The sequence below is a fragment of the Rhinatrema bivittatum genome, chromosome 1, assembly GCF_901001135.1.
Source record: "Rhinatrema bivittatum chromosome 1, aRhiBiv1.1, whole genome shotgun sequence".
NCBI classification, from domain to species: Eukaryota; Metazoa; Chordata; class Amphibia; order Gymnophiona; family Rhinatrematidae; genus Rhinatrema; species Rhinatrema bivittatum.
This window is the reverse complement of record NC_042615.1, coordinates 197,359,305-197,385,945: the sequence shown is the minus strand read 5'-3', so window position 1 is coordinate 197,385,945 and position 26,641 is coordinate 197,359,305. Positions and strand designations below refer to the sequence as shown.

The 26,641-nt window shown below is 48.9% G+C and overlaps 1 protein-coding gene across 4 annotated transcripts in view; it reads right to left on the bottom strand.

The window, feature by feature from the left end:
- Positions 1 to 26,641, bottom strand: part of FBXL5 (F-box and leucine rich repeat protein 5) — a 251,460-nt gene that overhangs the window by 92,115 nt on the left and 132,704 nt on the right. For all 4 annotated transcript variants that reach the window (XR_003854714.1, XM_029590712.1, XM_029590737.1 and 1 more), the window contains exons 8-9: positions 19,138 to 19,220; positions 15,722 to 16,432 (exon numbers count right to left, since the gene is read on the bottom strand). Coding sequence is in view for 3 of the 4 variants with exons in the window: in XM_029590712.1 (XP_029446572.1) it covers positions 15,722 to 16,432; positions 19,138 to 19,220 (794 nt within the window). In the remaining variant the exon portion in view is untranslated. The remainder of the gene's footprint in view (positions 1 to 15,721; positions 16,433 to 19,137; positions 19,221 to 26,641) is intronic.

The following is a 26,641-nucleotide window of genomic DNA, read 5'->3' as shown; positions in this document are numbered from 1 at the left end:
ATAAACTCATTCCCACTGCTGGAAGTCCATGAGGCGAAGTCTGAAGCCTCCCAAGGGCTCCACTATATGGGAAAAGGTCTTCCATACTGGACAAGTGAAGCACCAACTTCCCTCTCTGGTCTCCTAGTCTTCAAAATGTAACAAAATTCTTCACCAGCTCCCAAAGGTGGGCTCCAACTGATTGAAAACCCTCTGCACTGGAGTAGAAGAGAGATCCTCTTTCACACATATATGCTCATCCTCTCTCAGTGCCACAGTAGCAGGTAGCACCAAGGCTGCAACTGCAGAAGCACTAGGCTCTGATGCATTTAGCACCAGCTACACCAATGTGTCCAGCTGATCAGTACTAGGTCTAATCATAGGTACCAGAAGGAATACTTTCTGTGCCAACATTCTATACGCCAAATTAGATAGATGCTTGTTCCACTGCGTTGCAGCACTCCACTCTGATATTACCAAAGGCACTGTGGAACTCAACATCAAGGGTGCTTACTGTGTCCTGGAATGCTCTGTGCCAATGAGACAAGACAACACAAAGATAAACATCCAAAAAGAAAAGGTTGCTTGGTGCCATGGGGGATCATCCGGGCCAGGAAGGACGAGGATAACTGCGCTAAGAGAACTACCTCATCTGTGCACAAAGAAAAAAAATCTGCCTTGGCGGAACCCTGTGCAAACAGTGCTGATTTCTTTGGCATTGAGGGAAACTGCATTAAAAGGGAACCCTCACTTCACTTGGATACTCTTCTTAGTACCTCATTCAGCACTATCTACTTCTGCACACCTTCTCAAACCCAGACCAGTAAAGGATTCAGAAGCCAGCGGCATGGTTGGGGAATCCTTCTCTGATCTGTGGGAAAAAGAGGAGGCAGAGTCCCAACATGACTGCTGTTTCTTATGGAGCCAGAAATACCTCACTCTAGAAAGCGAAGCAGCTATGCAAGGCTTCAAGATCTTATCGGACAGCATCTTTCAAAAAGCCTCCATCTTCCAGACTTGATACTGCTGTGCTAGCAGAGACATTCAACCACAACTATAACAGTTGGGAGCATCATGATCTCTGCCCAGGCAAAGTAACCAGACATCAGACAGAGGGAGTGTCTGTGACAGATATGTCAAGCTCACACCCACAGTCTTAAATTTGACTGCTGGCTTTTTTGCTTTGATTTTTTTTTCAAATATATCTTTATTGAAAGGTACATTATCTGTAACTCCTTTCAAGTCCACATCAAGGAAAAAGGATAAAGGTTTATTAACTATGCAAAATTAATATTTATTATGACCTCATGTTCCTCCCTTCTCATCTTATTCTATAGATTTTTGGAGATGGGTACTTTTGAGTTTGACCAGAATGTCAAGCCCAAAAAAAAAATAAATCGTGCTTTCAGAGCTGAATTAAAGATATACACTTTCCTTGAAAGACCGTTTTCCTAATTGCAATAATCTCAATACCTCTAGTCTCCATAGGTAATGAAGGATTTATTTTGTGGTAAGACTTATTTGAAGGTCTCTGCGATAGCCCTAAACGGGGTAAGAAAGTGCTTTCTAAGTTGTATTTGTAATTACTAGAAAAGTTATCTTACAAACCAATGCACTTAGAGGCATGGGAGAGAGACTGGGGTGCCTCTGTAAGACTCCATCTGGGATTTATGAGTCTTATCTGTAGGGAAGAGCTCCATCTCATCTCTTTTGGTAGAACATGGTTACAAGCTTATCTATTGTTGGTATCTTACTCTGGAAAATTGCATAGGATATACAAGGGTGTTTCACTAGCTTGTTAACTGTAACATTCACAAGTATCCTAGGTATTTTCTGTTAAATGTACTATTTGCCAGATGTTTCTAAATCAACGCAGACTCTCTTTACTCAGTTTGCTCTAGCTGCCAGGTTGTCTATTGCATCAAATTGGGGAAAAAAGTGCAGTTGCTTACCCGTAACAGGAGTTCTCCTAGGACAGCAGGATGTTAGCCCTCACAGATGAGTGACATCATCAATGAAGCCCGGCACGGAAAACCTTTTGTCAAAGTTTCTAGAAGCTTTGACCAACAGACTGAGCACGCCCTGCCTACTGTTATCCGCACGTCAACGCAAAGTCCTCCTTCAGTCTCAGAGAAAAATATGAGCGAAAAAATAACACAAACTGGAGGAGAACCTACCGTATTTTTCGCTCCATAAGACGCACCTGACCATAAGACGCACCTAGGATTCAGAGGGGGAAAATTTAAAAAAAAAAAAATTGTGCTAAACCGGCTCTGCGTCTGGGCGTCTTATGGAGCAAATTAGGGGAGTGCATAGTTTTTTTTTTTCTCCCCATTTTGTTTTCGGGTCTGAGGAGGGCCATTTCGGTCCACTCCCCAGATCAGAAAACTTTTCTTTCTGTGGGAACCCCCAAAACCCCCCCCCCCATCCCAACCCTTTAAATTAACAACCTCCACCCCCCTGACCCCCCCAAGACCTGCCGAATTAATTTCCTGCAACCCCCCACCCTCCTGACCCCCCCAAGACCTGCCGAATTAATTTCCTGCAACCCCCCACCCTCCTGACCCCCCCAAGACCTGCCAAACGTCCCTGGTGGTCCAGCGGGGGTCCAGGAGCGGTCCGGGAACGATCTCCTGGGCGTGAGCCGTCGGCTGCCAGTAAACAAAATGGCGCCGACGGCCCTATGCCCTCACTATGTCACTGAGACCGACCGCTGCTATTGGTCGGTCTCAGTGACATAGTGAGGGCATAGGGCCGTCGGCGCCATTTTGTTTACTGGCAGCCGACGGCCCTATGCCCTCACTATGTCACTGAGACCGACCAATAGCAGCGATCGGTCTCAGTGACATAGTGAGGGCATAGGGCCGTCGGCGCCATTTTGTTTACTGGCAGCCGAAGGCCCACGCCCAGGAGATCATTCCCGGACCCCTGCTGGACCACCAGGGACGTTTGGCAGGTCTTGGGGGGGTCAGGAGGGTGGGGGGTTGCAGGAAATTAATTTGTCAGGTCTTGGGGGGGTGGGGTCAGGAGGGGGGGGGGTTGTAGGAAATTAAGTCGGCAGGTCTTGGGGGAGTCGGGGGGGGGGGGGGTGTTTGTTAGATTTTTGTTTGTTTTTTTTTTAATATTCGCTCCATAAGACGCACATACATTTTCCCCCCACCTTTGGGGGAAAAAAAGTGCGTCTTATGGAGCGAAAAATATGGTAATTTCATAGGGAGGAGGGTGGGGTTCCTGAGGACTAACATCCTGCTGTCCCAGGAGAACACCTGTTACAGGTAAGCAACTGTGCTTTCTCCTAGGACAAGCAGGATGGTAGTCCTCACATGTGGGTGAGTATCAAGCTCCAGATTGTCCCTGTGAATAAGAGAGGCCAACAGCGACCGAACAAGGTGCTAACGGGCACAACAAAACTGCAGCGCTGTAGGCAACAGGGGACTGTCTGGTTCTCACAGAAGCACGAAGAGTTGGGTTCAGGTCTGGAACAGGTTGCGGAGGACGGATTGACCAAAGGACCTGTCTTGATGTCAGTCTTTGTCCAAGCTGTAATGAGCCGCAAACATGTGAAGAGAACTCTAGGTTGCGGCCTGGCAGATCTCAATGACGGGGACTGCACGCAAATGTGCCACCAATGTCGCCATAGCCCCTTTACTCTGCCGGCGAGCGGACGGCCTGCCTGCGCGTAACAGAAGGCGATGCAAATCGCCAGCCAGTTCAACAAGGTATGTTTACCCACTGCCAACCCCAGCTTGTTGGAATCAAAAGACATGAAGTGCTGGGTGGACTATCTGTGGCCAGCAGTGCGATAGAGGTAGAAAGCCAAGGCCCTTTTACAGTCCAAGATGTTAAGAACCCGCTCCCCTGGGTGAGAATGGGGCCTCAGAAAGAAGGTGGGCAAAACAATGGACTGATTAATATGAATATCATTACTACCTTGGGTAGAAACTTCGGATGCGTACGCAAAACCACATGATCGTGAAAGAACTTAGTGTATGGTGCGTACATAACCAGAGCCTGAAGCTCACTCACCCTATGAGCCGAAGTAATCACCATCAGGAATGTTGAGATTACTTACCTGATAATCTCCTTTTCCTTAGTGTAGACAGATGGACTCAGAACGAATGGGATAGTATCCGCGTGCTAGCAGTTGAAGACGGATCTGACGTCAGTACGGGGTATATATATCCCCACAGGAAGCGTAGCAACTTAGTAATCTTCCTTGCAAAAGCTGTTATGGATGTGTGTTCTGACGCTCAGTGAAAAGTGAAACAGGATTCCCCTGACCGATTGACAGTGACTGGAGACCGCCAGCATTCACAACCGGAAGGCGTTGACACCTGGTAGAGTGTACGCTCTTATGTAAACAAATGCCATGGCTTACCTTGAATCGGTGAAACCCATGTACACAGGCAGCTGGGCGGGATGCTGAGTCCATCTGTCTACACTAAGGAAAAGGAGATTATCAGGTAAGTAATCTCAACATTTCCTGGCGTGTAGCCAGATGGACTCAGAACGAATGGGATGTACAAAAGCTTTACTCCCAGCCTGGGCGGGAGGCTGCCTGAGGCCCATGTAGGACCGCCCTTGCAAATGCTGAGTCCTCCCTGGCCTGGACATCCAGATGGTAGAACCTGGAGAAGGTATGGAGGGAGGACCACGTCGCCGCTTTACAGATTTCTGCAGGCGACAGCATCCGGGATTCTGCCCAAGATGCCGCTTGTGCTCTGGTAGAATGAGCCTTGACTTGTAGAGGCGGAGACTTCCCAGCCTCCATGTAAGCTGCTCTGATAACTTCCTTAATCCAGCGGGGGATGGTGGGCCGCGAGGCCGCTTCACCTTGCTTCCTCCCGCTGTGCAGGACGAACAGATGGTCCGTCTTTCGCAGTTCTTGTGTCACTTCCAGATATCTGGGCAGCAATCTGCCAATGTCGAGATGGCGTAATAAACGCCCTTCTTCAGATTTCTTCAAACCCGCCGTGGTAGGCAAGGATATGGTTTGGTTAAGATGAAACTGTGAAACCACTTTAGGTAGAAAGGAGGGAACCGTACGAAGATGGATAGCCTCAGGAGTGATTCTGAGAAAGGGATCACGGCAGGACAGTGCCTGTAGCTCCGAGATGCGGCGTGCCGAACATACCGCCAGTAGGAACACCATCTTCATGGTTAGAGAACGGAGAGATAGTCCCCGAAGGGGTCTGAAGGTGGATCCCGCGAGGAAATCCAAAACAAGATTGAGGTTCCATAAGGGCACAGGCCACTTTAGTGGCAGACGAATATGCTTGACTCCTTTCAGGAAGCGAGAAACATCTGGGTGCTTGGCGATGGTCTTGCCATCCCCCCTGGGACCATAGCAAGACAGCGCAGCCACCTGAGCTTCAATGGAGCTGAGGGAGAGACCCTTCTGAAGTCCATCCTGCAGGAATTCCAACACAATAGGGATTGTGGTCGCATGTGGATTGGTGCCGTGAGTGTCGCACCATGCTTCAAATACTCTCCAGATCCTTACGTAGGTGAGGGACGTGGAAAACTTACAAGCTCGGAGGAGTGTATCACGGGCTCCAAGTAACCTCTTTTCTTCAGTCTAGCCCTCTCAATGGCCAGACCGTAAGAGAGAATTGAGCTGGATCCTCGTGGAGGATGGGACCTTGACGTAGAAGGTCCCGGAGAGGAGGCAGGGGAAGAGGCTCCCCTGCCAGTAGTCTTCTCATGTCTGCATACCAGGGTCTTCTTGGCCAGTCTGGTGCCACTAGAAGAACTAGGCCCCGGTGTTTCTGAATCTTGTGGATGATGGCGCCCAGCAGAGGCCACGGAGGAAAGGCGTATAGCAGAGTCCCTGGAGGCCATGGGTGGACCAGGGCATCGACTCCATGCGAGAACGGGTCGCGCTTGCGGCTGAAGTATCTGGGTACTTGAGCATTGGACTTGTCCGCCAATAAATCCATGTCCGGAATCCCCCAGTGATCCACAATCATCTGGAAGGCTGTGGGTGACAGCTGCCACTCTCCTGGATTTAGGCTTTCTCTGCTGAGGAAGTCTGCTGTGGTATTGTCCTTCCCGGCAATGTGGACGGCGGAGATGTCCTGCAGATTCGCCTCTGCCCAAGCCATCAGTGGGGCGATCTCCAGAGATACTTGTCGGCTTCTGGTTCCGCCCTGTCGGTTGATGTATGCCACCGTGGTGGCGTTGTCGGACATCACTCTGACTGCTCTGTTCTTCAGTCTGTGCGCAAACCGAAGGCATGCAAATCGGACTGCCCGGGCCTCTAGACGGTTGATGTTCCACGCTGACTCTTCTCCGTTCCACCGCCCTTGTGCGGTGAGTTCTTCGCAGTGTGCTCCCCAGCCGCTCAGGCTGGCATCTGTGGTGAGCAAGATCCACGTGGGTGAGGACATCTTCGACCCCCTGCTCATGTGGTTGGACTGCAACCACCACCGCAACTGGGTCCGCACTCTGGCTGGCAGATGAAGGCACGTGGAATAGTTCCGTAGACGGGGGCTCCAGCGAGAGATCAGGGAGTGTTGTAGAGGTCTCATATGGGCCCTCGCCCAAGGCACCACTTCCAGGGTGGATGCCATGAGACCAAGAACCTGCAGATAATCCCAGGCTATGGGCCGACTGGCTCCCATCAAATACTGGATACGCTGCCGAAATTTCAACTGTCTCTTGGTAGTGAGACTGACTGTGTCTGCCCGGGTGTCGAACTGTACTCCCAGGTATTCCAGAGACTGGGAAGGCTGTAGGCAGCTCTTGCTGAGGTTGATTACCCAGCCCAAGCTTTCCAGAAGGGCAATCACTCTGTCGGTTGTCCGAAGGCTCTCCTCTCGAGATTTCGCCCTGATCAGCCAGTCGTCTAGATAGGGATGGACCAAAATTCCTTCCCGCCTGAGTGCCGCTGCTACCACTACGATCACCTTGGTGAATGTCCGTGGTGACGTGGCCAACCCGAAGGGCAGAGCCCGAAACTGGAAGTGGCGTCCTAGAACCTTGAAGCGTAGGTAGCGCTGATGATCCGGATGGATCGGTATATGCAGGTATGCCTCTGACAGGTCTAATGCCGTGAGGAATTCTCCTGGCTGTACTGCGGCCTTGACGGAGCGCAGAGTCTCCATGCGAAACCTCGGGACCCTTAAGTATCGATTGACTGACTTGAGGTCCAGTACTGGCCGAAAGGTGCCCCCTTTCTTGGGTACCATGAAATAAATGGAATAGTGTCCAGAATTCACTTCCCAGGCAGGTACTGGGATGATTGCTTTCAAGGACAGGAGCCTCGCCAGGGTAGCTTCCAATGCTGCCTTCTTGTGTATGGGACAGGACGACTCCACAAACTTGTCCGGAGGGAGGTGATGAAAGTCCAGATAATATCCCTCCCGGATAATGGCAAGGACCCACTGGTCCGACGTGATCTCGACCCATCTGGGGTAGAAGAGGGTTAACCTGCCCCCTATGGCTCCGTCCCCCAGATGAATCGGCGGATTCTCATTGGGAGGTGCGGCCGGGACCCGAGCCCGGGCCTGCTCCCCTCTTGCGCTGCTTGGTCCGAAAGGACTGATTCCTGGCCTGAGGACGTGGTGCCTGGTAGCGACCCCTGTAAGGAACAAAGCGCTGGGAACTCCTGCCCCTGGAGGGCCTTGGAAAGGCGCGCTGGCCCCTTCTGAACCGATCTTCCGGCAGTCTGGGCACAGGAGAGGCACCCCATCTACTGGCCAGTTTATCAAGGTCGCTGCCAAATAGGAAAGAGCCCTTAAAGGGCAATCTGGTGAGGCGTGTTTTGGAAGGCGCATCAGCTGACCATCTCCGGATCCAGAGCTGCCTCCTGGCAGCTACGGAGGATGAAATCCCCTTAGCTGTTGTCCGGACCAGGTCAGATGCAGCATCTGTGAGGAACGAAAGAGCTGACTCCATGTCTGCTGCTGGAGCGTTGTTCCTAACCTGTGACAAACAGGCACGCGTCACCACTGTGCAGCAGGTCGCGATCCGCAAAGATAGAGCTGCCACCTGAAAGGTCTGTTTCAGAATGGCGTCCAGTCGCCGGTCATGAGGCTCCTTCAACTGGAATGGTAGTGTGCTTGACCACAGCGCTAATCAAGGCGTCCACCTGAGGGCACGCCAGCAGGTCCTGGATAGCCGGTGCCAATGGGTACATGCCAGTCAGGGCCCGGCCCCCTTTGAAGGAAGCCGCTGGTGCCGCCCATTCTAAATCTATCAGTTGTTGTGCCGCTTGCAAGAATGGAAATGGCGGGCTGTAGGACGAAGATCTTCCAACAGGGGGTTCTGCGCAGAGGGTACCGAAGCGCTGGGACCTGTAATATCCAACTCCGCCAGACACTGAGACACCAGGTCGGAGAGATCCTCCTTAGGGAAGAACCGCCTCATGGTTCTATATGGCTCAATCCCTGGGGGAAGTTCCCCCTCGTCCAGGAGTTCGGACTCGTCCGGTGAAACCTCCTGGTCTGATTGATCCGGACTGTCCAGCAGCGGGAGGTCCTGCTCACGATAAGGGCGTGAGGGTCCAGGAACAGGATCCGCAGGAGCCGCCACCGCAGCAGCAGCCGCAGCAGCCGCCGCAGTCGCAGCCACCGCAGGAACAACAGGAACAGCAGGGCCTGGAGAAGAAGCCGTTTGCATCTGTACAAAGGCATGAATCCCCTTAAAGAGATCCACCCAGGAAATTGAAGCAGCCTCTAATCTCCGGGGTACAAGATCCCCCGGGATTCCCGATTGGTCGAGACTGCCCCCTAAATCCGGGGTAGCCCCTGGGGAACTATCAACAAATCATGGCTGAGACCGGTCCTGGCCTGAGGGTCCCACGGCCTCCTCACATTGGGCACATAGGGAGTCTGGCTCTTCACTGCGCGTGGCTCTAAGCTGGCATGCAGAGCATAGGCCAAGGGCTTTAATGCCTGAGGCAGGCAGCGCCGCCGAAGACGCTGCTGCGTTCTGATCCATTGAAAAATATGCGCTGAATGCTTAATACAACAGGCGCGCAATAATAATAATATGCGGCAGCAATAGGCGCAACAGGCGCACAATAATAATAATATGCGGCAGCAATACGCACAATAATAATAATATGCGGCAGCAATAGGCGCTTAATACAACGGGCGCACAATAATAATAATATGTTCTCAGCAATAGGCGGCCAAGAAAACGGCTCAATTGTATGCAATATGCACTCAGCAATATGCAGTTAGCAATACACGCTCTATGGCTTTCAATAGGCTCTCAGCAATAAGCGGTCAGGAATACACGCTCAATGGCATTCAATAGGCTCTCAGCAATATGCGGTTAGCAATACACGCTTAATGGCATTCAATAGGCTCTCAGCAATAAGCGGGCAGGAATACACGCTCAATGGCATTCAACAGGCTCTCAGCAATATGCGGTTAGCAATACACGCTTAATGGCATTCAATAGGCTCTCAGCAATATGCGGGTAGCAATACACGCTTAATGGCATTCAATAGGCTCTCAGCAATATGCGGTTAGCAGTACACGCTCAGTGGCATTCAATATGCTCTCAGCAACAGGCGGTTTAGCAATACACGCTCAGTGGCACTCACAACAATAAGGCAATATACGCACAAGGAGGAATAGAGCCGCGCCTATTACGGGCGCTCAATACCTGAACAAGGCCCCAAAATGGCGTCCTCCACGGCGTGCCACGCCGCCGATCCTCTGCTCCTCGGAGACCAGAAATAAGAAATGTACGCCTTACCTGATCCTCGGCGCTTCCCGGCTGGAACCTGGGCAGTCTCCGGCTGCGGGGGGAGAGGGCAAGTACCTTCACCGCCGCGTTTGAGGATATGCACCCGCTGCCTCATCCACGCCGGGACAGAGGCGCCTCGAAGCCTCACCCGAACCTCGCCTGGGGGCTATGTCCCTGCCGCGATTCGGCCGGACTGAGGACTTACACCTCCGGGGTGATCACGGAAATCACCCCGGGAAACTCAACTGGGGGAGGGACCTTAGGGTATCACCGCAGGAGTGCGGGGCTCGATGCTATAGAAGTTTTAATAAGTAGAAAAAGAAAAGTAAAGTAGATTTGGAAAACACGCTCAGCTAGCGTGCAGGCTCTCCAAACTGCTTTGGAGACGGAAATTACTAAGTTGCTACGCTTCCTGTGGGGATATATATACCCCGTGCTGACGTCAGATCCGTCTCCAACTGCTAGCACGCGGATACTATCCCATTCGTTCTGAGTCCATCTGGCTACACGCCAGGAAATATGACTTTTCAGGTGAGGAACTTCAGGTCACAGGATTGCAGTGGCTTAAAGGGAGGTCGCATGAGCCATGCCAGGACCACGTTGGAGGTCCCAGGATGCAACCGGAGGCCAAAGAGGGGCTTCAGCTTGAGTAGGCCCCGCATGAAACGGCCCACTAAAGGCTGGACAGAGACAGGCGTGCCCAGCAACAACTCAATGGTACTCGCTGACTGCGCTGAGATGCACCCTGACTAAGCTGGTCTGTAGCCCAGACTCGGATAGGTGGCATAGGTAGTCCAGCAGCCGAGGAAGGGGGCATGAGAAAGGATCTAAATCATGAGCAGCACACTAGATGGAAAATAGTTTCCACTTCAGGTTGTAGGACTTCCTGATGAAGGATTTGCAAGACGCCACCAGAACTTGGGAGACGCAGTCCAAGAGCGCCAAGGGCTGGAGGACTATGCACTCAACATTCAAGCCATGAGAACCAGCGCCCAGAGGTTCAGGTGGTGCAGGTGGTGCAGTGTGCCCTGATGCTGCGAGATGAGATCGGGTGCCGTCCCCAGCCGAATGGGTGGCTGCATCGACAGATTCTGCAGCAGCATAGCCACACCTGTCAGGGCCAAGATGGTGCCACAAGTATCATGCTTTGAGACTAATTTCAAATCGAAAAGAGTTTAAGAAAGCATTAAAAACTCATCTGTTTAAGGAAGCATTTGTGAACATAGAAACTATGAATTAATAATTTTACAGCCATGAAATGAGCTCTTTCAACTACTACCCTTATTATAATACTTGCTTCTTCTTTTCTTTCTTTTAGTTTTGTAACGTAGCAGCCAATTAACTACTATTCTAGTTCATCAAAAAATTTTATGTTATTGATCATGTCACTAATTGTATTTTTATTCAAACTTTGGTTACATGTTGATTTTTACTTTATTTTATTTTATATTTTATTTTTATTTAGTTTAGTTTTATTTTAGTTTTTATAAATCTCTTCGATTATTAAATACACTGTTGTAAACCGTTTTGATCGATATCTGTATTGGTAAACGGTATATAAATACGCTAAATAAATAAATAAATGGTCCCCTGGTCCTGCTGAAGCTTTAGCAGGGTCCTTGAGAGGAGCAGTAAAGGGGGGATACGCATACAGAAGGCCCCTCCCCCAGTGGAGGAAGAAGGCATCGCAGGCAGGGTGGCCGTCCCCCAGCACCAGAACCTGCTCACCTTCAGATTGTGTGGGGAGGCGAAGAGGTCCACATCTGGTGTGCCCTATTTGCGAAAGATCCTGGCCGCTACCTCTGGATTGAGGGATCACTCGTGTGGCTGGAAGGAGCGGCTCAATCGGTCCACTAGCACGTTGAGATGGCCCGCAGGTAAGTCGCTCGCCCAGTTCCACACATGTACCGCTTCGTGGCAGAGGAGGAATGAGCCTTGCCACCCTGTTTTTTGACTTACCACATTGTAACCTGGTTGTCCGTCCAGATCAGAACCTCCTTGGATGACAACTGGTCTCTGAATGCCCACAAGGTGTATCGGATTACCCGAAGCTCCAGAAAATTTATCTGGCAGCAGGCTTCGGCGGCGGACCAGAGACCCTGCGTGTGGAGTCCGTTCACATGGGCTCCCCAGTCCTGGGGGGCAGCATCGGTAGCGAGGATCACCTGAGGTGGAGAGGGCTGGAAGGCAAGTCCTTTTTCCAGGTTGGAAAGAACTTCCCACCAGGAAAGGGACACTCGTAGAGAATCCGTAATTTCGACAGGAACCTTGAGATCCTGAGATGCCTGCCGCCACTGGGACCCAGGGTCCACTGGGCTCTCCTCATGCAGAGGTGAGCCAGAGGAGTCACATGGATGGAGGCTGCCATATGGCTCAGTAGGAAGAGCAGAAGGCGGGCTGGTACCCTCCGACTGCTGCGGACAAGGGAAGCCAGCGAGGCAAGGGCGATCGCCTGGTCCCTGGGCAGAAAAGCTTTCTCTTGTGCCATGTCCAGCCTGGCGCCTATGAAGTCCAACTAAAGGGAGAGGCAGAGATGTGACTTGGGTAAGTTTATAACAAACACCCCACAGTCTGCAGGGTCTGCACAGTCAAGGCCAGAGCGTGCAAGGTTCCGGAGTGAGAATCACTTCTGTCCAGCCAGTCTTCCAGGTAGGGGAACACATGGACCAGGCGATGTCTGAGGTACGCGGCCACCACCACTAAGTATTTGGTGAAAACACCGGGGGCCAATGCCAGCACTTTGTACTGATAATGTGTTTTACCCACCATGAAGCAAAGGTACTTCTGGTGGCTGGGGATAAACGCAATGTGTGCGTAAGCCTTCTTGAGATCGAGGGAGCAAAGCCAGTCTCCACCTCTGAGAAGCGGGATCAGTGTGCACAGAGAAACCATCTTGAACTTTTCTTTTACGAGAAACTAGAAGCGTCGAACTGGAGAACCTCCAGCATTTTATGTCACGCATCCTCCTCTGTGAGAAGCTGAAAGGGGATGGCCTCGGCCATGGCCCTGACAAACCCTGCAAAAGACAAATCCTCGGGGAGATTGGCGCTGCTCCTCTGGAGGGGAGGGCTCCGAGAGGGGCTCGTATGAATACACGAAAGACGAGTCCATGGAGTCATCACCCCAAGGGTCAAAGGGCCCTTCCTCCTCACTGGGACCAGCATGCCGTGGATAAGGTCCATGAGGGGAATCAGCTCGGGGCTCTGATGTCCTCGAGGGCATCGATGGTTCCCCTGGCATCGAGGGGACCAGAGGCCGTAGAAGGCCGGAAGGGCCCGGTATGGGCTCAGGGAACCATGGTCTGGAAAACACGGTACCAGCCATATCTTCCTCGGAGGACCCGAGAATCGGGACGGCTCCGGTGGAGGGTAGCGGTGGCTGCTGGGGAACTGAAGGTCCCTCAGGCACTGGCTGCGTCGGAAGAGCGCCCAGGACGACATCCAGACACTCCAGCGGGGGCACTAGCATAGAGGGCGGAGGCTCAGGCATGGGGGTCAGTGGCGCAGGCAGCTCAATGCTCTGGAGGGTTTTAAGCACCGCAGATTAAGCACCGCAGGGCTTTAAGCACCGCAGATTGCAACTCCTCTTGAAAATCCGGGGTGGCCAGGACAGAGAGGAGGAAGAGGATTCGCCGGCCCTCTCGGGTCTCTGAGCCGGCTCGGTGCCCAGTACCAGTGGAGAACGCCTAGGATTACCACGGGCATCGAAGGATGGGGCTTCCGATGGCCAGTGTTGCTTCGATGGCAGCTCGGCAGCTGACAATGCTGCCCGGAACACTTGCCGATGCTTACGGGACTTCCTTTGGTGCTTGGCCCGGTCTTTCTCCTGCACTGAGGAAGCAGAAGATCTCGATGTCCGGGAGAGTGGTGAGACCATCGAGGATCAATCACAATCCCCTCGATCCTTGGAGGTACTAGTGAGGGGAATTGCCAGGGGAAGCGTGTCTGACAACTCCCCACGACCTCTTGGTGTCGATGGAACAGAAGCAGGAGTAGAAGGAGAAGATTTTGGAGCCCCAAAAAGTTTCTCCATTTTATTGAGGTGCACCTGACATCCTTTGGGGGTCATCAGATCGCACAGACGGCACCCACAGATGTCATGTGAGGCCCCCAGGTAGAGGTTGCAAACCTCATGCGGATCCGTGATGGACATGGTCCATGGGCACTGGAGGCACCGATGAAAGCCAGTCGACGCCATAAAATACCTGGTACGCAGTCCATGACCGCAGTCACCATGAGATGAGAGTCGGGAATTGATCGCAAAGGAGGAAAAATAAGAAAAAACCTACCAAGCCAAGGGGGCACCAACCGCGAAGAAGGACCTTACCAGGGAAACACCGAATTCGAAACTTGATTGATGAAAACAAGAAAAAGAGAAGAGCTCCACTACCGCAAGGCAACTACACCGCAGAAAAGAAGAGACTGAAGGAGGACCTTACAAGGAAGTGCAGATAACGGCAGGCTAGGCATGATCAGTCTTGTTGGTCAAAGCTTCTAGAAACTTTGACAGACGTTTTCCATGCTGGGCTCCATCGGATGATGTCACCCACATGTGAGGACTACCATCCTGCTTGTCCTAGGAGAAGCATGATTGTCCTACTTTGAAAATAATCAAAAAGAAATTACTTTTTTTTTTTTTTTTTTAAATTCGGATGCCTTACTGATACAGGACAGGAATTTCCATAAATGCTGGCTACCTTATTTATTATGGACACAAACAAAACAAAATTGACTCTTTGAAGATTCATACAACTTACAGTTCTGTTAGGTTTCAGGCCCAATCTGCTAATAATAATAATAATGTGAGTAATAGAAAAGGGGGGTGGGAGGTACATACTGTGGGACAAACTGTAACCATTGACCTTTTGTTGCTGAATTGATGATATGCTGTTTGGAACATAATATGTTGAGGTCAATAAACTTTAAACTGAAAACAAAAGACACAAAAAAACTTTAAAAATGTGTTTAGGTATATTTTGAAAGTTGAATACTACAATGTTCCCTGGAGACAGTCCACTGGACTGGTGGGAATGGTGAACAAGTGTCCCAGATTCACTCACTAGAAGTTCTCCCTTCTTTCCACCAGCAGGAGAACAGCACCCATTACCGTGTGTTCCTCTGCTGATTTCAATCTACCACCTGAATGCACGGGAACCTGCTGGTTCTGCATGTTCAGATGTCAAAATAATTTCAACAGAATGAGGCACACAGAGGTAAGAAGCATTGGTATCCTCCTGCTATTGAGGATCATGCAAAATTTGACTCACTATGCCACAAGGACTGAGCAAACTTGAAAGTGTTCCATGAAATAAATGTGAAGAAGTGCTAGACCAGAAAACTAAGAGGCGAACGCCACCTGACTTTTTTGGGATTAGAAAATACCGAGAGTAGAATCTGAGGCCCTGTTGGGAGTAGGGCACTGGTTCTATCGCTCTGGACTGGAGGAGGAGGGAAATCTCCTTTCCAGGAGCGGTGAATGATCTGATATTCCCCACGTCAGTCGAGGTGGGGAGTCTGGTGGAACGGCAAGAAAGTTGAGATGATAACCTTGAGTTATTATAGTGAACACCCACTGGTCTGTGGTGACTGAGTGCCAGATGTGGCTGAAGTAGCACAATCAGCCTCCCACTGGTACATGGTTTAGTGGAGTCTGAATGCTGTTCTCTAGGAAAAAGTCAAAAACCAGATGCTGGACCTGGTTGAGGAGTTGTTTGAGGCTTTTGCCTGCGAGGTTGCCTGGACTGGCCTTTCTGATAAGGCTTAGTAGAGTGACCTTTGGATGGAGGAGAATAAGATTTCCTGGGCATGCCCAGTAGGTGCCAGTCAAAGTTCTAGAAACTTTGACAAAAGTGTTCCATGATTGCGTTCCATCCTGTGATGTCACCCATATGTGAGGACTACCATCCTGCTTGACCTGTGAGAAAAAATATTACCAGCTTTTACCACAACATCAGTTTACAATTATCCAAGCAACATTCTCTCATAAGACATTTATACAAACAATAAGATAATCTATAGATAAGAGCACTCAAACTACCTACCTGAGACCACTGTCCGTTATCTGATGACATCCAGACAGACTGAGGAACTTAAGCATACGTGCAGTCTCTTGGTCTGATTTTGCACTCCCAGAGCAAGCCAAGTCTTTTACCTCTGACTGCCGAGTCCTTGTTGCAATTTTACACAGCCGAGAGGTCTCTGGGAGTGCTTGTATAGTCCGTAGTGCTGTTCCAGCACAGCAATATGAATGACCACAATATGCCAAGGCGGTAGAAGTGCAATGCCGTTGCAAGCAGATACTAGTCCTTAGTCCAATTATGTCCTTATTGCAACAACCAGAGCCAAAACAATGGAGGCCAGATGTGGTTTCCACCACACAAAGTCCATCAGCATTTCTGTACCTCCATTCAGCAGCATCTTCAATATCAGCTAAATCTTCTGCATCTAGCATCCAGATGTAGGCAGAATTAAAATGTCCGGAATTAATAGGCTTTGTCCAGTGATGTTCATCATTTGCTCCCTTGATGGGGCTGTCATCAGTAATCTTATGCAAAGAATAGGTGGACTGAGTAGTAATGTCTTTGTTTTTGTTCTTTGTGATCTTGTTTCTGCAAGATGTCAGAATGCCTTTCTTGTGAGATGGTAGAATTCCCAAAGCTATGGACATCTTTTCTAAAGCCACATCTGTTATTTTCTCACAACCAGACAGATCAAGATGGCGGAGACTCTGGCAGCCACCAACTAAAGACCATCTGTAATACAATTCAAAAAGATTTAGTTAATGAGAGGTCGGGTAGGCTTCATGCCTGCCCGTCCAAGATAATATGGTGCCAGGGGGGAGGGGAGCCCCGAGATGGCCGGCCGGTCACCCGTGCTCCCTCCTGTATTAGGATAGGTGGTTCTTTTGAACCACTCCGGGGTGGGAGCCGATTGGCTGGAAGAGAGACCAACTGATCCCTCGGGGTTCGTCTCTTTTTCCAGCCTTGCTTCTGGCGCTGCATCCCACCCGCCCGCCCTTGTTGCTATCGTTTGTTGTATGGGGCTTTATTGTTGTCGCAGCTTCAATGGGGGGGGGGGGGGGGGGGGTTGGCAGGTAGCCCAAGCCGATTGGTGGGGGGTTGTGCTTTGGTAACTGGTGGCTGTCCTGACAGGGGGCAGGTCAGTGGTCCCTAGCCAAACAACTGGATGCAGTTGTGGCTGGTATGGCTCCTTGCTGAACGGTGGCTGGGGTAGATTTATTCGGCTCCTTGCTCAACGGTGGTGGGGGTCGATTTATTCGGCTCCTTGCTTAATGGCGCGGGAGTTTTGGGGGACATAAGAAAGGTGAGCACTTTATACAGGCTGGGATAGCCTGGGGGGCGCCCACCCGGCAGGCTGGGATAAGGCTGGGTTTGCACTATTGGCAGGCTGGGATAGCCTGCGCTGCCCATCTTGCTGGCTGGTGGCAGATGGGTGCAAATGGGGGAATTTCAAGATTATATGTGTACGGCTCAGGCTCCGGGGTTTTAATAAAGCTGTGGCCTGTTGACTCCCAAAATTGTGTTGTGTATTATGTGGTGGTAAAGGGGCAGGCTTGGGCAGAAGCGTCAGTCCTGGCTGCCCAGATGTTTAGGGATATCTATAAGAAAATCTAGAACTCCATGTCCATAAAGAGGAGTTCAACAATAGTATTCAATAAAAGTTTTGAAACAAAGGTGCATACAATACATTCACTATTTGAGTCCCTTCTGGTAACCTATGATAGGTAGACACTTTGAACCAATTAATTCCTTAGAGAGCTTTTGGGTCAGTTTTAATATTCACTTAAAGCATGGTGGTAACCAGCAGAGTAGCAGTTACTACCTTTAACCAATAAGCCTTAATGCTTTTGATGCAACTGCAACTTCGCTCTCTGCTTTGATGGCAGTGGAGTGGGTAGTTGGGTATTTATTTATTTTATTTAACAGTTTTTTATACCGACCTTCATAGTAAATAACCATATCGGATCGGTTTACATTTAACAAGGGTATAACTGGAGTAACAATTCAAATAAACGATAGATAACAATAGGTAGGAATTAGTCAAAGTTACAATCAACAGGGAAAGAGAACTTGGAAGCTTGCAACAAGCTGGAAAGAAGATAAGGCAGGAAATAAATGTAAAGTGTTACCATAGAGCGTACGGGTTAAAAGCTTAAAAGGTGCTTTAACCTGGAAGGGTAGAAGAGGAATTGGATTCAGACGACAACCAACAAGGGCCCTGACGTTTAAGGTCTGGGGTACAAATACGTAGACAAAGGGGAAAAGCACAGGACTGCTTCTAAGGCCAAGTCCATAAGCAAAGCATGTCAAGCAGCACTGTCTGAATTTTCAAGAGGAGTCATCAACCAGTAAAAATGTTGCTAGCAGTAAATTTTTATGGATTATCATAATGCTTGGGGATACTGCATGTTGTGGCAGTGGCTACCATAAGAACATTGCTGGGCAGACTGGATTGACCATTTGTCCTTTTCTGCCATCATTACTATGTTAAAGTAAAGCACAAATAATATAGCCTTATTTACTGTTATACAAGGTAATATCCATACCAGAGTGTTTTTACACACAAATTAAAAGGCCAAGACTGGACATAAGCCATAATTTGACTACATAATACTGAGTACCACATAGAAGACTAGGGCATTTGATGGAGGGCAGACTCCTCTTACTTCATCAGCAACACTGAAGGGCTGTCAAACCTCAGGAAACTGCTCCCTCTGCTCTGAATTCCCCAACATGGTAATTTCAAGACATTGAGGGCAAAGACAGAATATTTAAGTCAGGAATAAAAACAAAATCTCCTTGAGGCATTGTTTTGCTAGCTTGGACAGGTTATTTTACATACAAAAGTCATTCAGCACCTGCAAACTTATCAGAAAAACAAAGTAATCAAGATCTGATAACTAAAGGTGGTACTGGTTTACAAGGAAAATGATGTTATAAAAGATAGTGAGTCATAAGACCTCTCAGATGGCTCAGGCTGACTCCTGAGGGGGCATATTTAAAAACAGCTACACACTAAGTCCAGGAGATCATTTAATTCATTAAATGGTCACAGCTTAAATATTATGAAAAATGTTGGAAAAATAATACTCCCCTCTACCCAAATAACCCTAAAAAGCTACAGATTTGCTGACCAATGGCCTAATGATAGAAAGTGGTAGATAGTAGAAGTGGGTTTAATTCCTAGTCCTGCGAAGGACTGAGGATGTTATGACGGCATCAATCGCAGCCCATGGAGGAAAGGAATTCCAGCCATTGCACAAAAGGAACATGTAGGTTGGGATTCAGTGGGCATATATACCAAATTCCCAACGGAGTTGCAATATGTGGCCTCTTACCAGGACTGTCACCTTTAGTTACACAAACACACACATACACCTGTAGACTTAAGTCAGAACAATTCTAGAAAAAGAATAGTGCATCTTAGAACAACTAACCCATCAAAAGCAGAATCACAAACATTTGTTTGAGTGAGATCTAAATATTCCAAGTTAGGGCAAAGTTCCAGCATCTGTCGAACCTAGAAAAAGAAAAAAAATATACACTTAAGAAGATTAACACAATGCAAAAAAAGAAAAAGCAGGATGTCATTAAAAGTAAACTCAAAAGTTAGCTATGCTGAAAGGCTTTCAAAATATTATATAGCATTATATACCAAAGGAAAATGAAAAAAGCTATAATTCCAGAGCTATGGCATTCTCAGACTGTGTTACACCATATCAAGGAGTCTGTACAAAACATTTTGACCTCTTGATGTGGACCAGTAGGACTTTGGGTATGGCTGAGAGCACAGACATAAAAAAGGGTGAAAAATGTTAGAGATAAATTTCCTATACCTCCCTCCAAATTGCCAAATCGTCCCAGAAGGCACTACCTGGTATATCCCCTCCATCAAAGCAAAATTAGTATGAAAAGGGAAGAGAGCTTTTCATGTTAGCCTCCCCAAACTGTGGAATTCTCTTTCTCATTAAGTCTGTATGGAGACTAATCTGGCTTTCAAAGGTCTGATTAAAACATGATTATTCCATCAGACTTTTAGTTAAAATGTGTTGTATGTTTTTATTGTGCAATGCCTTTTAATAAACTGAATAAATGTACTTGGAAGGATGAGAGAACTATCAAAGATCGCTCAAGGCACTTTACAGTAAAATGTAGAAACAGTCAACATGCAAAAGAAAGACACACAAGACAGAACTTCTCAGCCTACCTCACTGCTATTCGTGGTCTAATGTCTAGTTAACATTTATGCTAAATGAGTAAAGCAGACTATATGCATTTGAAGAGCCAGAATGATTCATATTTACTTTACTACAAAAGAACTTCTATACCACCTTCTTGTTCACAAATATCATCCAAGGTGGTGTACAATCAGGATGCTACAAATATACGAACAATAACAAAAATGAACCCCCAAATATCCAATATTACTATAACATGTCTCATTTCTAGAGTCAAGAGCCTACTGGATGGAAAGATGGTTCCATAAAAGAAGGATACATGCAAATTTTATGTATTAGTGGATGAACATTTGTCGATGCAACTGCAAGTCCATTCAATAAGGGCCTGTTTTCATCAGTTAAAGGTCTTAATTGCCAAATAAACCTAATTTAGAACAGAGTGGACTGATTAAGATAGTACTTGCCTTAGACTCACAAGACTATGGCAATGCTCTAATAGTGGGTTTGCCAAAACATATGCCCATCCTTTGCAGTTAGCGCAAAAATCTGACAGGAGAGGATGATGCCAATTTTGAAAGCCCTTCACTGGCTATTGGTAGATTGCAGGGTTCAATTTAAGATTCTATGCCTTGCATTTAGATCTCTTTGGTCAGTGTTTTTTGTTCTAAAGCATATGGGGACAAGCTTAAAGATCTAAATATGTATACCCTAGAGCAGGGGTCAGGAACCTTTTTGGCTGAGAGAGCCATAAACGCCACATATTTTAAAATGTAATTCCATGAGAGCCATACAATATGTTTTAAAACTAAATACAAGTAAATGTGTGCATTTTATGTAAGATCACACTTTTAATGTACATAAGTCTCTGAAAATATTACACCAGGCCTTAAGACACCAATACATCTCCTATTAGGAAAACGGACCAAGTCAGGCTGCTATAGAGTCCTACACAGAAACAACACGCCAGCAGAAAACCTCACCTGAATCACGTGCTGACCCTCACCTAACATAGAATAAAGAAACCAAAACGCATAACAAGAAGCATGCAGAAAAAACTGAATTGGAAACTGCAACAAGCCAGTGTAACAAAGGATAAAAAGAAACATCACCCATCCTTATAAAACAAATCAAGAAATATAAAATCATCAGCAGTAAAACTGTACTAACAAAAAGAACATATTTCGAAACAGCTGATGAGTGGAATATCCAATAATTAAAAACTCATATAAAACATTTCCAGATACCAACAAAATATTTCAAAATAGCAGACACAAAGATCCAGTAATGAAAAATAATAAGGATACAAAAATGTTTTTGCTCTGCATACCTGGGAACGTTTGATATCCAGGTGTCCTGAGATTGTTCTGAATTAGCAGGAGGCGGGGTGGTTTGCTTGGAACTTTCTCCTCTCTCAGTCACATACCAGCGCTCTCTCTCACACTGGCTCTCAGTTACACACCTATACACACATGCTCTCAGTCACTCACATATACACATGCTTTTTCTCTCTCACTTATATAGGCTCTTAATTACACATTTACACACATGCTGTCTATCTTTTCACGCTTACACACACACACACACACACAGGCTTTCAATCACATAAATACATGCTGTCTTTTTCTCTCACACACAGACTCTCATTCACATGCTTACAAACATGTCCTCTCTTTCTCTCATTTACACACAGGCTCTCAATCACATACTCACATGCTCCCTCACCTAAACCAGCTCTCAATCAGACACAGACACACATGATCTCTCTCTTACTTATACACACAGGCTCTTAATCATACATACACATGATTTCTCTCACACACAAACGATCTCAATCATACACACATACTCTTTCACACAAACAGGTTTTCAATCACAAACTTACACATACAGGTTCTCAATCATACACTTACATTCATGCTCTCTCTCTCACAGGCAGGCTCTCAATCACAGACATACTCTTTCACATATACAGACTCTCAATCATTCACATACATGCAATCTCTCACTCACACACACAGGATCTCAAACACACATGCTTGCTCGCTCATTCACTCTCTCTCTCCCCCACCCCGGGAACTCGCGGCAGCAGCAGCCTCCTCCCAACGCTAACCTCCTTCATTTTCAGCCCTCGCGGAGGCGAAGGCGGAGTCCCATCGGCCTCGGTTGAAACTCTCCATTTTCCTCCGAGCCGCGCTGCAGTCTTCTTCCCGGACACTAGCATGGCCTCTTCTTCCCGCGCAGGCACCCGATGCTCACCACTTCCTCATCCGGGCCGCGGGAAGAAGAGGGCACCGGCGTGCTCTCTTCTTCCCGCGGCCCGGAAGAGGAAGTGGTGAGCATCGGGTGCCTGCGTGGGAAGAAGAGGCCCGCGCAGGCACCCGATGACTCCAGCACTGGCACCCGGCTGACTCCAGTCGTGCCGCTGCCGGCGTGCTCTCCTCCTCCCCCGCCCCCTGCGGCCCGGAAGAGGAAGTGGAGAGCATCGGGTGCCTGCGCGGGAAGAAGAGACCACACTAGCGTGGTCTCTTCTTCCGCGCAGGCACCAGATGCTCACCACTTCCTCTTCCGGGCCGCGGGGGGCGGGGAGAAGAGAGCACGCCGGTGCCGCTGACTCTAGCTGTCCTGCCGCGTTCCGCCCGGGCTGACAGCATTTTAAGCCCGGGCGGCGGAGGACCAGGGAGCAGCTGGGTCAGCGGGGAACCGCGAAGTGTGGCGACACTTGTCTGCGAGCCACATGCAGCCCTCAAAAGAGCCATATCTGGTTCGCGAGCCATGGGTTCCCGACCCCTGCCCTAGAGGAAAGGCAAGATAGGAGGATGATAGACTTTTAAATACCTCCAAGGTTTCCATGCACAGGAGGCGAGCCTCTGAGCCTCTTTCACAGAAAGGGGGCATGAAATGAGGGTAAAGGGGGTAGACTCAGAAAACAGAGTTGCTTACTTGTAACAGGTGTTTTCCTAGGACAGCAGGATGTTAGTCCTCCCACATGGGTGACATCATCAAACGGAAAACGTCTGTCAAAATTTCTAGAACTGACTGGCACACTGAGCATTCTCAGCATGTCCTAATCCACACATCCATGCGGGGTCCCTAGTATCGTAACATAGAATTATGAAAACATAAAATAAAGACAAAACCCAACTCCACGGGGTGGTGGGCAGGTTTCATGAGGACTAACATCCTGCTGTTGTAGAACACCTGTTAGTAAAGGTGTCTGTTGGTCGTTATTGTCTTCAGGGACAGCCTGGAGCTAGGGATTCACCCATGTGTGAGGACTATCAATTCTGCTTGTCCTAGGTTAATAAACACAAGGAAAGATTGTGCAGCGACTGAAAGGAGGGCCCTGCCAAAAATTCCAGTACTAGATTAAGACTCCACAAGAGACCAGCCACTTTAGGGGTGGCCGAAGGTGCTTCACCCCTTTCAGAGAATGGTCCATGCCCCGATGAGCTGACAGGGAGGTTCCGTTCACCTCGCCCCTGAAACAGGAGAGAGCCGCTACCTGCACCTTCAAGAACTTAAGGGCCAAAACTTTATTCAAGCCATCCTGCAAAAATTCCAGAATAAGTGGGATTTTGACCACCCAAGGGGGGACATCGCATTCCTTGCACCAGGCCTCAAATACTCTCCAGACCCACACATAGAGAACTTCCAAGCGCTGAGTAAGGTGGCACTTACTGCTGCAGAATATCCTCGCTTTATCAGGCAAGCCCTCTCAAGGGCCAGACCGTAAGACAGAATGGAGTTGGATCCTCATGAAGGACTGGTCCCTGCTGTAGCAGGTTTCTGTGCAGTGGGAGGCACGGGGGGGGTCTCTACCAGGAGTCTCCGCATGTCTGCATACCATGGATGCCTGGGCCAATCTAGAGCTACTAGTAAGACTAATCTCCCGTGGTACTCGATTCAGCAAATGATCCTGCCCAGCAGGGGGTCACAGAGGGAAGATGTATAGCAACTCTTCTTCAAGCCAGGTCTGAACGAGAGAGTGTCGAACCCCAGGGATCACGGACCTCTTCTGTGACTGAAGAATTGGGGAACCTTCACATTGTGAGATGCAGCCATCAGGTTGATGGCGGGAGGCCCCAGCGATCTATCAGTTGAAAGACTTCGGCCAACACCACCCACTCTCCCTGCTTTAGAAAATCTGCTCGGATGTCTTTTCTTACGATGTGCGAGGCTGAGATAGACCTTCTTATGGAATGGGCAGAAATACATCTACAGACTATCTCCTGAGACACCTGCTGGCTCTTGGTTCCTCCCTGGCGGCTGATGTTGGCTACCATCATTGCGTTGTCCGACATTATGCAGACTGCTTGACCCTGGAGTCTGTGGCTGAATTGCAAACATGCTAGCGTCACTGCCTGGGCTTCCAGGTGATTGATGTTCCAGAGGGCCTCTTTCTCCATCCAATGTCCCTGGGCCATGAGTTCCTGACAGTGAGCTCCCCAGCCCCAGAGACTCACATACTTTGTAAGAACCAGCCTGTTTGGGGAGGCCAGGGATACCCCCCCTGCTCAGATGAGCCTCCTGCAACCATCACTTGAGGTGAGAGCAGACTCCAATCGGTAAGTGGAGCCAAATCAAATAGTCTTGAGACTGTGGGTTCCAACATGACAGCAGCGAGCATTGAAGTGGGCGCATGTATGCTCTCGCCCATGGTACTACTTCTAAGGTTGCCACCATCAAACCAAAAACTTGGAGATAGCTTTACACCATCGGGTATATTGTGTTCATCAAGTGACGTATCCGTATCTGTGCCTGGTGTCCAACCAGAATCCCAGATACTCCAACTGGGAAGGCTTGAGACTGCTCTTGTCCAGATTTACTACCCAACCGAGTCCCTGAAGAAAGAAGGTCACCCTGTTGGTCACCTGGAGACTTTCTTCCACAGACCTGGCCCAGATCAACCAGTCTTCCAAGTACGGGTGTACCAGGATTCCTTCTCTTCTCAACGCTGCAGCCACGACCATCATAATCTTGGAAAATGATCTTGGGGCAGTGGCTAGGCCAAAGGGCAGTGCCTGGAACTGATAATGGTGACCCAGTACAGCAAAGTGTAGGAAGCGTTTGTGTTCTTGATGGATTGGAATATGTAGGTAGGCCTTGGATAGGTCCAGGGAGGTTAGGAACTCTCCCAGTTGTATGGCCATTATCATGAAGCGTAAGGTTTCCATGTGGAAATGATTCACTCATAGGTGACTGTTGACACTCTTGAGGTCCAGGATAGGGCAAAAGGAACTTCCTTCTTGGCTACGATGAATTAGAAGGAATAATGCAATGTATTTTCCTGGGGCCGAGACCTCTGAAATGTCGAGCTTCTGAAGGGGTGGATGCATTGGGGTGCCCTGGACCAGCCCCTCATAGGTTAGAGGCGCTGCAACTGCTTCCTCTTATCTTCCAGTAGCCAGAGTACTGGAAATTCGCCCCATTTACTGGCCAGTTTTTCCAATTCATTTCCAAATAGGCTTGATCCTTTAAAGGGCAACTTTGTAATATTGGCCTTGGAGGTTGTGTCAGCTGACCAATTCTGCAGCCATATCTGTCTTCTGGCCGCTACCTCTGAGGCCACTCCTCTGGCTGAAGTACGGACTAAATCCGAGCCCGCCTCTGCTAAAAAGGCAGCGGCGGGTTCCATAGCCACACTGGGGTTCACCCCTGAGTTATCCACCTCCTGAGAGAGAGAAGGTATGAACGAGCGACCAGGGCACAAGAAGAAGAAATCTGTAAGGTAATTGTTACTGAGTCAAAGGCTTGTTTAAAGATAGACTCCATCTATCCAGCGCATCCTTTAAAGCCGCTCCTCCCTCCAATGGGATAGTTCGCTTAGAGACCGTGCAAATGAGTGCATCCACTTTAGGGAAACACAAACGTTCTCTCACTGCTGGATCCAGCGGGTAGAGAGCTTCTAACACCCAGCCCCCTTTAAAACTTGCTTCTGGGGCATCCCATTCCAGGTCAATGAACTCCTGGATGGCTTCCAGTACTGGGAAGTAGCAAGAGGCTTTGCGCAAGGAAATCAGAATGGGATTCTTCTTTGATTCAGTCACAGATTCCACTCCAGGAACTCCCCGCATTTTTCAGGATCTTGGAAATCAAGACCGGCAATTCATCTCTATGAAAGAATCGTAAAATGGTTCAATACTGTTCTAATCCGGGGGGGGAATTTCCACTTCTTCCAAGGGATCTTGCTCTTCTCTGTATCATCAGGGTCCCCACTTGGTCAGGCGGGACATGCCTCAAAGTCTGTCAATAGGAATGGGAGAGGGGGCCGACTGGGGTTCCATCCGGACAGAGGCAAGCGAGGAAGTAGCCTGCAGTCCCTGGAAAAATTCCATCCAAGAAAAGGCGACCAGGTCCATGCCTAGCTCGGGGGGCAGGGGAACTGGGGTGGGCCCAACAGAGTTTCCCCTCTCCCATGGAAGACCCAGCCAAGGGGTTACTCAGATTTGGAGTACTTCCAGTTAAGGCTGAAAATCCATCATCTGAATAGGAAGAGTCGGGCTCAGCAAAGTCCAGAGAGGCCAAATCCCCTTGGGCTTCCCTACAGTGCTGACATACGTTGGAATCTAGATCAAGCTGGGAAGCTCTAGTATGACAAGCAGCATTGAGAGCAAGGCGCTTATGTTTACTGGCTGCTGGTGCCATTGGCAGCGGTAACTGTGTGTTCGATTGGCTCACGCTTAAAAATTTATGTGCACAAATTTTGAATGCCTAGGCGGGGCATGGCGAGACACACGCAGAATCTGTGCGCCCGGCTTTTCTT